This window comes from Callorhinchus milii, unplaced genomic scaffold (genome assembly GCF_018977255.1).
Source record: "Callorhinchus milii isolate IMCB2004 unplaced genomic scaffold, IMCB_Cmil_1.0 Scaffold7, whole genome shotgun sequence".
Lineage (NCBI taxonomy): Eukaryota > Metazoa > Chordata > Chondrichthyes > Chimaeriformes > Callorhinchidae > Callorhinchus > Callorhinchus milii.
The window spans coordinates 10104000-10118765 of NW_024704748.1; the positions used below are offsets into that span (position 1 = coordinate 10104000).

Consider the following 14766-nt stretch of genomic DNA (forward strand, 5'->3'; position numbering starts at 1 on the left):
GAAGATGTTTAATACCCTTAGGTCCAGTATGAATGAAGCTACCTGAGTATTGTTGCATATATAAAGCAGCAGAAATAAAATTGATGGTTTTCCTAACTGAATGGTACCATTTGCCTAGTATTCTGTGAAGTATTTTCTAAGATGTCTCTAAGACGCTATATCAAATGGAAAGAATATTATTTTTATTATTATTTGCCAGTATCTCTATGATCTGCACACACCAAACAGCTGTCTTCTAAAATATCACTGCCTTGCATATTGGGGAAAGATCCTGGAAAGCAAAGGGTGCATCCAGCCAGTTAGTTTCTCTTATTTATGCTCCCGACAAGATGAAATTCGACTTGCTTGGAAACTGTCAGATGTGGTTGTCCCCTGGTGTTTTAAAACCAATGACCTTGAGTCACTTTTGAGAGGTGGAGATAGACTTTTTTTTCTTTCTGGCCCGTCACTTAAATTCTCATTTCTAACATTCCCTGAGAATACAATTCTCAGCCCCAGCTAGTCAATCTCTGTTTCCATTTTGCTTGAGAAATAGGTACATTGCCTTGCACTGGAGATTTTCTTCATTTAGTTTGTACTGTGACATCCCAATGACTTGATGAAGTGCTATATCAAATGCAAGGATTATTATTATGAGCGCTGCTCAGTCACGATATAAACTTTGCATTATCCGGTCAATCTGCCCCAATTCTCCTGTACCACTTTGAAAACAGAACACATAAAAAATAGGGGAGGGGGAAGGATGAGATGAGAAAGAGAGCAGCTGCAATATGATGAATACCTGAGCTATGGATAATTCTGCTCGGTTGCTATCAGTATCCTTATTAATATCACAGTTCTGTGGGATATAGCTTTGAAGGCTGAATGGGACACAGAAGTAATTATAAAGAGTAATGCAATTCAACTGTGGGACTATATCCTCATGAAAAGGATTTAATAAAAGGAGAACGCACATTTAAAATCCTAAAATATGATACCAAGAATGTTTCAAACAAGCTGTGTACCAAAATATGATCCCTGACAAATTCAGATCCATTTGCTTAAAAATAACGTATATTTACCTGCATTGTACAATGACCCAAAAGGTGTTTTTTTTACTGTTGATGAAACGGTGCCTTCCCTTTACAGTTTGCATGGCAAAAGGCTAGGTAAACACTGTATACTTTAGAGACTGGCTACTAATTCACATTCATTGACTGGAGTTTAAATTTGAACATCTCCCCAAGCCTTCAGTTTACTCTTCACTTGATACTTGAAGCACCTTTCAATTGAAGTTGCTTTGATTGCGTGGGGTTCTGTAGCTCAGTGGTTAGAGCACTCGCCTTGCAAGCAAGACAACTGGGTTCAATTCTAAGCAGGGCGAAACCTTGGGCAAGTTTCCTTACTCCACATGCCTAATAATAACCCCTCCAAAAAAAAAAGAAAAAAATTGGTTATTTTCAATCCACAACTGTTTGTGGGACACTGCTATGCCCAATTGGCTGCCGCGTTTTGCCCACAAATATACGGTCAATTCAATTTACAGCATATTCTGTGAAGCGCTTTGAGACGTCTAGAAGATGTGAAAAGTGCTATATCAATTGCAAGGATTATTATTATTATAATAAGTTGCTTTTTAAAAAATCTACAAACAGTAGTTTAAAAAAATGAGAAAAAAACTAAATTAAAATGAAGCAATGATGTACTTCATGATCCATGTACACAGTGGAAATTCCTTTCAATTCAGTTATGAAGTATATATTCATATAGACATGTTGATCAGCCAACCTTAAAATCCTTGTGCACTCCTGTTTAGTAGCTCCTCCTGTTCAACTGGAATAGGTGTGCACCAAAGAAAAGGAGCAGATGGTACAGTTTCCACTACTCTCTGAAAGACCATTTGAATAACTACATTTATGATCTCCAATGAAACTTAAAACCAAGGACAATTAATGACCTCATCACCTTTTTTGCACTTTCTGAAGGAATACTGGAATATTGCCAACTGGAATAAAAAAATAGATGTGGGAGCTGATGGATAGGGCTGATCCCTTCTTTTTAATTAATTGTATAACTGATTTCCCCTCCAGGGTTATATACTTATTTATATACTTACTAAAATTATTTTTGGTGTCATTAATTTTGCATTGTGAATCACTTCTCTCTCCGAATGCTGTTGGGAGAAACCGCTTGCACAGATATATTCCTACAGAGAAAATATGCTAAACCACTCTCGCTCAGAAAATGCTTGCTGATGTTGCTCACTTTTCAGTCTAGATTTGAAATGGTTACATGCCACTGAACAGACCAGGCTGTTAGAAAATCAAGCAGCAACAACAACAACTTGCATTTCTATAGTGCCCCTCACACAGGGCAGCATCCCAGAGTGCTTAATGGTATGTGCCAAAACCATGCATTCCTGCAAAAAAAAACAACCTTTCTGAAATCCCACTTATAAAAAGCTCAATATAAAGTATGTTTCTTAGTTCAGGTTCAAATATATTTTTGTCCTTGATAGATTGCATTTAATCTTTCCAACCAGTAAAGTGAAATATCCTTCAACACGGTGGCTCCTCACCCCTTTCAAGCATCTAGCTGTCTCCTCCGGATAGCCAGTTGTCAGATAATTCACATCTAGCACGAGAACCTAAGCCAAGATATGTTTCCTTGCAAAGCAGAGGAACTCTTGTTCATCAAATCCGACAGTAGTGGCCTGTGAGGCAAGATTGAAGTTTTTGGAACAATTCTTCAGAACGGACATTTTCAGTTATGAGCATAATTTTCTTTGCATAGAAGTTTCAGGCCAGTTACTTATATTCCAAGTGTTGGCTTTAGAATGCCTTCATTTTACAGCATGGGGTGTTTCAAATCTCAGTTGTTGATGCCTCTTAATCAAATGGCAGTTCAGTTCTTAAGGCTTTGTGATTTGATCAGCTAGTATCAGCAATGGCTTGGAGATAATTTCAAAGTCAATCATCAGGTAAACCATCATCACAGCTATTGATTGAAGAACTTGTTTCAATACAGTTTCTTAGCCATCTTCCACTTATAATTTTAAGAGACAAGGCATCAAGGTGGATCCAACGATTTCAAGAGATACCTTGCAGATTTCTTTCTGGGGATAGTGGAAGCTACGACAGGACAGAAAAATGCTCCCCATGGCTAACTGCTCTGCAGCGTGCACCTATTCCTGCCTTTGCCCTAAATTCTTCTCTTCAGACAGGACAAGAAAAAGCCTAAAATTACAGCAGTACAGGCGTGGTGGATAAAAATACCCAAACTGTTGGAAGTACCAAAGACTGGTATGCAAACTAAGAACATGGGATCATGGAGGTCAAACATCATCTTTTTGAGTGTGGGTGAGTTGCCTCGCGACTCTGGCTCTGAGGCACCATCCACCTTGAGTAGGAGAATACAAACTATTAGTGAACAGGCATTGCACATAAAATCATGTTTTAGGCTAACAGACCGAACAACTGCAGGAACAATGTCACCTGAAAATGCACAACCCTGGGAAAAAGTCCAGACCATAATGTTCAGAAAATCATTTTCCAATATAGGACATCTGTCTGGATACAGGCTCTGATAAATAAAAAGCATTAAACAACTGGGATTTCTCCAGGTTTATCTGATGACTCAACTGCCTGAAATACATCAAACAAGATTTACACAGAACCAGAGAAATGTATGACACAGTAGGAAGCCATTCAGCCCATTATTTTGTGCTGGTATTTGCTCCTCCAAATAGTCATCCATTCTGATTTCCTCCTCTCTCCATATACTCTTTAAGGTACTTCACCTACATGCCCCAGTTGATTGCTCTAACAGCCAGCCCTGACAAATCATTCCATACCCTGACAACCCTCTGGAGTCCTCTAGATCCTCTCCTTTTATTTCCCTCGTCACAATCTGGAATTCATGCCCTCTTGTCATCGATTCCACTTACGAGAGAAAATAGTGTTCCATGATTAATTCTCTCAAATCTTTTCATCAATTTAAACACCTCTATCATATTATCCTCAGCTTTCTCTGCTCCGGTGGGAAGATGCTTAGCCTATGGAGCTTCTCCTCATAACTATATCTTTTAATCTCCAGGATCATCCTTGTAAAGCGATGCTGCAAAACTAATATCTTTTCAATGTGTCGCTCAAACCTGAGCACAATATTCCAACCGTGGCCTAACCAGCGTCCTAACCTCTTTACTTTTCTATTCATTAGCTCTGTATATAAAGTCCAGCAACCTGTTTGTCTTTTTAACAGATTTCTCTGCACGTAATCTCATTTGTACCCCCAGATCTTTGTTCATCTACTCCAATGAGAAATCTATCACTTAGGGCATCAATCACACCCAATTCTCACCACCACATTTTTCGATATCATATTCCATTTTTCACATTCTACCCACTCCCCTAAATTAAGATGAGGACAAATGACAGAAAAAGTAACTTGGAAGAAAATGCTATACCAAATGTAATGATTATTTATTAATTCATGTATAGGCAGTACATTCTTACTTTGCCCTTCATCCAAAGATACCACATTTGCAATGTGTTTTTAATCCTCTATATTAAGATCTCTAGTAGCATAGGTGGCTGTGCTCTCTCTAATATGAATAGCAATGTTTCTTTTGCACTCCTCCAAATTGATTTGGGAATAGCAAAATTTGACTGAATTATTTTTGATCGCTGTTGAGAGTGAGACTCAGTAATGTTTAAAGTATTATTTTCCCTTTACTCTTAGGCTACTCTGCAATATCCTTAGCCTAAAAGGAAGGTAGATTCCCTGTTTCTTATTCGCCCATCGGTTCACACTGATATGGGTTTGTGTAATGAGCCAGTTCAATCCCTTCCACCTGGCCTCCAGTCAGGGATACTCTGTAGGCAATCAACATACTGGCTAACACCACCTGCTGTGTCAATATATTATATGCTGCTCTAAGCTATTAGGTATGGATGGCCATCCTCATTAATCTCTCAAATGAACAAGTTTATTCTTTTATCTTCTCCCTTAGTTTAAAGTTGAAAGTAATTTGCTACTCAATGGAGAATCATCGCATCTAAGTTGCTAATCAAGTACTCACAATAACCGAGTAATTTTGTATCTAAAGGGCATGAGCTAATGAACTTCATCTGTAACTCTCTGAATTCTGCTTGATTTAATATTTTGGCATTTTTTCATGGCCAGTGTAGCAAATTGTACTCTAAAGAAAAGGACCTAGAGTTATTAGAAAAGGATGAGCTGCAAAAACAAGTGCTCTTTCCAGGAAGGAAATAATTTTTGCTGAATAATTTTTTCCACCTCTTCAACTCCTGTCTGTGGTCAATGTAGTGCAGGCCCATTTAATAATAATCCTTGCATTTTTGTTTGGTCAGCTGGGTGTCTGACACATGCGGAAAGATATAGCGCCTTTCGTATTAGGAGGACGCCTCAAAGGGTTTTACAGGATATACTGCAAAGTGACTGCATATTTTGCAGGTCAACCCAGCAGCTAAATTGATCACAACAATATCCCAAGACAGATATGAAGCAAATGACCAATTTTATTTGTTGGCCAGAATGCCAGGACAAACTCACTTTTTGAACACAGTGCCATGGGATCTTTAATGTCCACCTGAAGATAGACAGGACCTTGGTTTAACTTCTCACCTAAAGGTTAGCACAAGATCGCCATCACTGCAATGGAGCATCAGCCTGGAACGTGTGAGTTCAAAGTCCTGTCATCGAGTGACAGTGTTTCAGGCTGGCACCTACTTTACTATTATAATTGGTGACACCTATCTACCACGTAATTATAAATTGACTGAGGTTGAAACCTGTCCTTGGTAACATCTATATGCATCTATTCACTGTGAATTTTGATTCATTCTGCTGCAAGGATTTTTTTCAACAAATTTCAAACATTTATAACATTTATCACAATGGCAAGAAAATACTGGTGTGAGCAAATGTAAAGAAAGCCAAATGCTAAATATGGAAAAATAACATTATATTGGACAACCTCTTGGTTTCTTCATGAACAAATTTGACAATAAATCATATGCAATGACATCTGGAGTACCGAGCAAAGGCGGTCTTAATTATTACAAATATAATTTTACACTGTAATTCATAAATCGTAACAATTTTAAAAAACTTAACCTTTTCCCATTAACTTCATGGAATTTATACCACAAAAGAAACTATTTGGGTTAAAGCACATTAGCTAGCCACTGGTCTAAATTTAAAATGCGCCTAAACCTTTCACACGAAGCCCAAGCGTGAACTACTTAGTTCATATATTAGCATGTGAACACTTCCTGCCTTCCAGTTAATCCTTTAATTCCTTCACTTTTCAATAAAATAAAATTTCATGCAATGCATCTGCATTCCTTTTAGACTGCCCTCCTTTTATATTTAGTCTCCACAGTTAAGCCTCTATTCATTTCAATGTCATAACTCACATAAGATGGTACAGCAGGCTGACAAGTTCAACACAAAGTTGTCTTGGAAGCTGGTAAAAGCCTACAACATACATGAGGTCAGATGATACCATACAACCTGAAAGCGAAGCCTGAGGGGTTTTCAGAAAGTTATCTGACCCATAAGATAGAAGAAGATAGATTGATAGATTTATTATCAGTATAGAAGAAGATAGATAGAAGATGCACCAAAATGTTTGCATTTCATTTACTGTTAAAACTTACCATTTTTGCATGGACTCATGCAATGGCTTCACAACGTATCTGTGATTGAGACACCAATGAAGTAGGCAAAATGTAGGTAGGTAACAAACATGTTCATTACGTACAAAGGCTAATATTTTAGCAAATGCAGAACAAAATCATATGAATCTATGTGCAGAATAGTAACACAGTTTAGAGTCGTGAAATTTGTTTCAAATGGTTAAACAATAGGCCTCACCTGCAGTGACAGATCCCGTGCTTGCTTGAACATCTCCAAGTCCTCATCTGTCACATTGTCTGTGTGGCTGGCTGCAAGTTCCTCTGTGCTTTCCTTTTTGATGTTTTTCATTTCTTCATTGTCTGCTGTTCACCAAAGCAGCACAGGATAAATGTTCAAGTACATGAGCAAACCACCATCACATGCACTTAATTACATGCTCTATTAACAGCTCTAAATAAAGCATATCACTTCCATTAATGCTTTATTATTAAGGTCTGGTAAATTAGCATTCTACATCTAACAGTTCTTATTGCTAATAATCACAAGAAATAAACAAGACATGCAGTGAAAGCAGGAGCAACACAGAGCAATTAAACAGTTTTAACCGTCATTTTTGATGTTTGATATCCAGCAAAGTTTAAAGCACTTTAAAGAAAGGAATGTAGCAGAAGAAAAAAATGAGTAAAGTGCAGAATAGAAAGACCTACAAGTTATCACAGCTGTCAACATCTGCCATTTCTTGTTACCAAAACTGGGTGCTGAAAATCACAAATCACATTGGCTGAACTAGTGTTGGGAAAGGACAGGAAGAGAGTGAAGGAAAAACATGGGAAGTTGCTTGGTCATGCGATTCTACAAAGCTGTAAGCAGGGTTATGCAGGCATTCGGTTTCCTAGTGCGACTACAGATGCAAATTAAAAACAAGACGCTTGATTTGTGATACGTTTATTGAAAAAACAATGTTAGATATTTAGTTAGCATAAGAAAAATGGACAAGATGTTTTGTTGTTTGCTTTCCTACAAAAGTGAAGAAGGAACAATAGAAAAGCTAAGACCTATGTGACAAAATAAGAGTAAAATTTTATTGGACGGGACGAAGGTTGGGTTGGAGCTTTGACCTTTGCTTACCATCGTCCTGATCACGTTTAATCCTTCCGTGCGCCAAGCTCCCCTTCCCTGGTGAGGGGGTCCCCATTTGAGGGGTCATTCTATATTTTAATCTGCCTAATATTTTGTGCTTTACAAGGAAAGAAGTTCGTTTGAAACACACAACAGATTTAAAGGAGTGCCTCCTGGAAGCCCTCCAGCCACGGGAAAAAGCTGGGGACACAAAGCTACTACTTCTAACACCTTGCTTTTCTCGGAAATGAGGGCAGGCTTTGGATCTAGGAGACAACTCAGGCCTATGTTGCTTACGCTTAGGTGGTGCATAATTGGGAAGTCCCTTTTTGCGAGGCTCTCCCTGAGTTGTATAAATGTGAGAAAGTCCATCAAAGAGTCCCTTTAGCTGGCTGCTGTTGGGAAGGCTGCTAAGAGAGGGTATACTTGACTGGCTGGAAGAACTTTGGGGGGAGTTAGCAGAGGTAGAAGTGCTGGATTTGTGTGAAGTGGGGCTCTGACTAGGGAATGTGGGAGAGGGTTGACAGAGTGGGGTTAATTTTTGAGAGATACCTGTTGACCACATGCTAGAGTTAAAATTGCCAGATTGTTTCAGAGGGCTCTTTTTCTTCTGCCAATAGTGTTTTGAAATGTCTACTATTTCACCTCTCGGCTTTCGGCCATCGGGTGAGGGTGTAAAAAATTTAGTTAGGCCATCAATGAGACCCTTAGTTTTCTTGTTAACTTTGAATATGGAGGTGGAAGTAGTGGCGCCAGCCAGGGTTGGGTCTGTATCAGTCAATCTGCTGCTCAAGTCCTTCAAAGACACAGCGTGACCAGATGAAGGTGTGGTACAGACTTTAGACTTTTGACCCCTACCAGGTGACCCCCTTCCTGTGTCCACTGTCATGGATCCTTCATCACTGGCTGCAGATCTGTGGAAAAGTACAAAGAAAAACATTACTCATTATAAAGGAGCACATAATGCTACTTGGGAGGTTTCCAAAATGAGTGGTTTATGGGGGAAATAAAAAAAATGCAGATTATCCAATTATATTTGGTTTACAAATACAAATGTCCAGTTATGATTTCCAATACAGTCTCTCTATTTGATATTAGTGCTGACTTCAGTACATTTTCATATATAATTATTGGTTTGTTTTTCTTTCTTTCATTTTTTTGGCCTATTTTCTCCTCATTCCTTTAGGCTTCTCCTTTATAGCACAACTTCCTCCGTTGGAAGGGGTAGGGCAATAGATCTACTTGCAATGCCACCTTAAGTATAGAAAATTGGAGGTATGTGAGTGTAGTACAGATCGACTCATCCTCCAACATTTCCTCCCTCAAGGGAAGTTCCTCTCCTCTTTTGAACATCCTCCAATAGATGCGGCTCACAATCTGACATTCCCCATATGGAGACCTCACAAGTATAAATTCTGCATCCAAGTATTTTGTGGCACAGTGTATAAGCACGCCAACATGCTGCATCACTGTGACATCCTTCATTCAGTTTCAATGCAACAAATCATCATAATCTTAATTAATCACATTAGAAATTTTACAATACATTCATTATTCAAGTGTTGTTTTTCCAGAAACAAAACATTAGCAAAATAATTGAAATGTCCATTTTTCCAATTTAAACAGTGCACTGCAATATGTTTAAAGCACTGGGAGATATTGCGATACCAGTCAATCGTAATAATATATCTACGATTGATATTATATAAGTGATTTTCTAAGATTACAATTTCTGTACATAGTTATTTTTCTTCTATTTAAGAATAAAAAGTAGGAATGCTAGAAATTTGACATTAAAAAAGAGAAAATGCTGGAAATCCATAACAGGACACTGAACATCTGAAAGAGAAAGAAAGCTTAATGTTCTGGATGTGACCCTTCACCAAAAAAAAAGCTGGTTAGTTTTAAGCTTCTCTTAGCCACTCTTGGACATACAAACAGCAAAAATCAATACGGGAGAGCGCATAAATGTGCAATACACCTCAAACGTATAACAAGAATGGACCTCTTGTCTGTGGAGAACATCTGCTGAGACACTGTCCTTACTTGCCAAATAAGAGTTATAAATTGTGGNTTTTTTTGGAAGAAGCTATGAAGGATCTGCATTCCAAGTCTGTAAAAGGCCTAGATTATTCCTCACTGCTTATATCCAGGTCATCTTGTTATTCATTTGGACAACATCATCGCCTCAAGGTTCAATGAGAAGAAGTGTTTGCCGAATAGTAAATAACTTAAATGAATTTAATCTGATGTTCCCCTCTCCTTGTATTATGTGATAATTCACACACCATTGCAATATTCTCAGTGAAATACCTGTCTCATAAAGAAACTTTCTAAACTGATAGGAGGGAACACAATACAGACATAATTTGTTCAGCTTTCCAGACAGCACTTTCAGACATGATTGACTGAATTGAGAGGGTGAAAGAGAGAAAGAGAGGGAGACAAACAGATAAATGAAAGAGGATGTAACCTTTAAGGGATTTGTAAGATTTGGCAAGTTGTTTATGTGGTTGGAAACTCGTCTGAATAGATACACACTGCGATCTTTGTCAATTATGTATAAGGTCTTAGTGACAAAGTGTGAACGCCCCAGCTACTCAAGACCTGACACATAGTACTGAAAAATAAGGTCTGCTGCCAAGGAATTTTGAAGCCTCAGGACTGTGTCTTTGCACTCTGAGCAAACCTGACATGTAGCTGTATTTTTGCAAATTTCAAAAAATTGCATTTGTAACTCCTGGAAAACATCTGGACTGCAATCCATCAAATTATAAATCTGTAACCTGTATCACATTTGGAATAAGACTGAGTTATCTGATCTAAATGACACCAGGGAGAAAAATCTAGTTCTGTTTCTTGTTCTGGTTTTGAATGCAGCTGAATATCTGAATAAATGATTCCATTTTTTTCTTTGAAAAATGTGCGATGTAAGAGAAAGGTTGGCAATGATGCTTATGAGGACGAAGCAAGCATTGATACCCATGAGGGTGAAGTTGCCATTATTTTTAGGGTGGTTATTGCTAGGTAGCAAACAGTCTATGGAATAATATCAAGTCTTGCTTTCTTGGATTTTTTTTAATCAAATACCTCTTTTAGGGGGGAGTTCAGGATATAATTTCCATATTCATGAGATCAGGTTTTGACTTAAATGAAGGAGTTTAGTTCAAAGCATTCAGGAAAAGCATCCCAAAGTTGAGTTAGTCAACTGTTATGAGGCATTTTTGTGGGAGGCTAAATATTCATGTAAATGAATGGAATATTTTCAGTTGAACAATATACAGATAGAGGACATAACTAAATGAGAAAAATACACACAAAACTATACAGAATATGTTTTCATATACACTAGAAGAAATTAAGCATTGAAGAAAGCTGAGAAATGCCAACAAAATCTCAGAGGAGCACATTCCGATCTGATGTGGCAAGGCAGAATGAATCAAAATTAAAGCAAAAATTGTGGGTGAAATTCACAGATTTTATGTGAAAGGCATCTAGGCAATGGCAGATGTCATTTTTCTAGAGCACTCGCTTTGCAAGTGAGAGACCTGAGTTCAATTCCAGGCAGGGCGAAACCTTGGGCAAGTTTCCTTACTCCACACGCCTAATAATAATCCCTCCAAAAACCAAAAACAATAATTAAATTGGTCATTTTCCATCTACGACTATTTGTGGGACATTGCTGTGCGCAATTGGCTGCCGCGTTCGCCCACAAATATACAGTCAATTCACTTTACAGTGTGTTCTGTGAAGCGCTTTGGGACGTCCTCCCGACGTGAAAAGCGCTATATCAAATGCAAGGATTATTATTATTATTATTATTATTATTATTATTATTATTATTATTTTCTTTCACACAGCTGTGCAGGTGAAAGTCTTATATTATTCTTCTCCCCCATCAAATTAAGTTAAAATACCAGTGTCGAGTTCCACAAACATTAGCACACACCTAATAGTATTTTTGCACTACTTGGAGTCCTGTAGCTCAGTGGTTAGAGCGCTTGCTTTGCAAGCGAGAGATCTGAGTTCAATTCCAGGCACAGGGCGAAACCTTGGGCAAGTTTCCTTACTCCACACGCCTAATAATAATCCCTCCAAAACCAAAAACAATAATAAATTGGTCATTTTCAATCTACGACTGTTTGTGGGACATTGCTGTGCGCAATTGGCTGCCGCGTTCGCCCACAAATATACAGTCAATTCACTTTACAGTGTGTTCTGTGAAGCGCTTTGGGACGTCCTCCCGACGTGAAAAGCTCTATATCAAATGCAAGGATTATTATTATTATGTATTCAATTTACGTCTACCTTCAGCAGAGCTAATCAATGCAGTATGTCTGTTAGGAATTTTTTGGTTTTGAACCAGATCAAAAGGGAAATGGTGCATGAATTGAATAACTGTTATTATGATCAAAAAAGCCATGAAGATGTGTTGAAAAACAAGGTAGTTGTGAGAAAGAGGTGTACGTCTGCTTTACTCTGTCTGAGCTGTGAGCTTGTCTTGAGGGGAATAATGGGAATGTACAGATTAAACTGAAGGCAAAGGCATTGTTGGAAAGAGGTTAACGTCGATTTGGCTTTAAGATTAGATTTCAAGTTTAATGACAGTCAGGTACTGACAGTACCGATCACCCCGGTTGCTCATTCTAACTCCCAGAGCCTGTGCAAAGCACTGGCATTTTGTCTGACTCTCAACAGTTCATGGTTCTGATCAAGTCCATTTTCCTCTAAACAACACTGCCCACCTCTTGTCAATACCTCACCACCCCCATGTTGAAATCCTTATGCATGCCTTGCCAACTCCAGAATCGCCTTCTTTTCCTCCACCTCCCCCTTACTCTCTCTGTTTTCAAATGTTTTCTTAAAAATACATCTCTTTGCACCTTAAGGCGCTTTCCCCCTGCCTCTCAGCTCAAATTCTCACTCAGTCTTTGTAAAGCACTTTTAGACATTCTCCCTACCTGGAAGGCGCTACATAATAAAATATAATTTATACTTAATTAAGGAGATTGTCCTAAAGCGCTCGACATTTCTGAATGGGCACCAGAGCTGAGGGAGTTCATAAGTGGAAATTATTCTTGTTGACTGTTCGATGTCTGCAGTGCAGAAACAGATTACAAAAGTTATATTGATATTTTTAGAGCTTTAGGTTAAATAGAAGGGTGAAACGTGCAATTTCTAAATTGTGAAAGTTACCAGGTAAATAACAACAAACTGTACAATCTACTTTAAGACCATAAGATTGTAAGGCCATAAAACTTGTTCACTTTGTCCAGCTAAAGCACTATTGGCTTATAGAGGAAAAAAATCATATTGCTTCAAGGAAAACCTCTAGACAAAAGAGTGCATTGAGAAATATTCTAGAGAAAATAAGTGAAATGTGTCAAAATTGTACAGTGGAACAGACTGTCCATAAAGGTTCCTTTCTATTTGAGGCATCAAATAATATTTCTATATAAACACCACGTTTGACATTTGCTTTTCAAGTCTCCTTAAAAAGGTAAATTTGAATAATTTTCAATTATAATACACTACCTAATTATGACAAAACTATGGGGACCAACAAACTACAGTAACAGTGTTTCCGTTAGACCCAAGAGAAATGCTATTAAAATGAGAGGTTTGTAATGATGAAATGGACAGTTACATTTTTCAATCTTGTCTTCAATCTGTTTTTTCTTAAAACTGTCCCATTTTCCTGGAAACCTATCTAAAAGATACAAGTATGCAGAAGCATTTAAAAGCACAAAAAATAGTGAGAACTACAGTATCAACATCTTTAAAATATTGTAGTGCAAGTTTACTTCATTTGTGTTCCATGTTTAAAAGAAAATGATGAACATACACAGTTCTTTGCTTTAGTCTGTTTTGGGGGCGTCCTATTGGTTTTGCATAACGGCGTTTGATCTGTGCAGCTTTTTCATGTAGTAGCTTCCTTCCCCTTTTCTTTGGTCTGCAAATTTGACAGATCCACATTCCTATCATAAAGAACACAGACATTAGCTTGGTTGTGAAAGTTCTTTCTCAGCATCATGTATTATATTTAATATTTACATTACAAGAACTGATCTACAAATTAAACAGTCTTGGATAGCGCAAAGGTCGAATTCTCCAAATCCTAAAACCAAATTTTACAACGCATGGAGACAAATTAGGAAGAATTTCCATTCGACTGCCAAAGACTTGAATGCGCTCTCTTCCCTCAGTCACCGTATGCAAAGGAACATTTTAATAAAGGGCATGGAACGGTCTAAAACAAATAAATCCAAAATAGTCAATTTGGATCAGTTTTGATTCTTTTACGGATCCATTACCTGTGTCTATTTAGTCAAGTATATTTCTAAAACAAGAACTATTAAAACCATTAAGCCATTCATTGTTCAACAATACCTTTTGGCATTCTGGAGAGTGGTGGGTCACAACACTCCATGTGAAACCCTCGGTCACAGGAGTCACAAAAAAGCATGTTGTCCTAGGGAGGAAAGAAAGTACAATTACTTCAAAATCGCATGAATTCACTCAAGTTTCCAAATTATTACTTACACTCAATACTTGCGAGTGCTAAAATGACAAGAACAATAAAGGCTCTCCTATCTCCTGTGGTTTACAAAAAAGTTGACCAGTGAAATGCGAATTTGAATTTATAGAGGAATATTTAAATCTGAGCACTTTCCTACCTGGAGCACAATCTTTCTGGCTCCACTTGCTGGTTAAATATTCAAAGAAAGGGAAATTACAATATTTTCTCTGCGAATTTGTGAACCCCTTCACCTACTAGCAATTTAATTATGTATTAAGAATTAAACTGGATGGGATTCTAAAAAAATCTGTAAAATATAGTGTACCTTTTAAATATGCATTGAAAGATTGTTCTCTGGACCAAAAGCGATAATTATTTGAAAATGGTATTAGACTTAGGGACTTATAGGTGTGGAAAAAGGAAAGAATTTGCCCTGAGACCTCTAGATTTATTGGAAAAAAAATTGTGTTTCAGAATTGTTTATG

The 14766-nt window shown here is 37.7% G+C and overlaps 1 protein-coding gene across 4 annotated transcripts in view; it reads right to left on the reverse strand.

The window, feature by feature from the left end:
• Nucleotides 1-14766, reverse strand: part of kat6b (K(lysine) acetyltransferase 6B) — an 86334-nt gene that overhangs the window by 32318 nt on the left and 39250 nt on the right. For 2 of the 4 annotated variants that reach the window (XM_007898735.2, XM_042336623.1), the window contains exons 5-8: nt 14152-14233; nt 13607-13739; nt 7771-8675; nt 6880-7001 (exon numbers count right to left, since the gene is read on the reverse strand). In XM_007898735.2, coding sequence (XP_007896926.2) covers nt 6880-7001; nt 7771-8675; nt 13607-13739; nt 14152-14233 — 1242 coding nt within the window. Of the gene's footprint in view, nt 1-6879; nt 7005-7770; nt 8676-13606; nt 13740-14151; nt 14234-14766 lie in introns of all 4 variants that reach the window. The other 2 variants (XM_042336625.1, XM_042336624.1) reach the window with 2 other exon arrangements.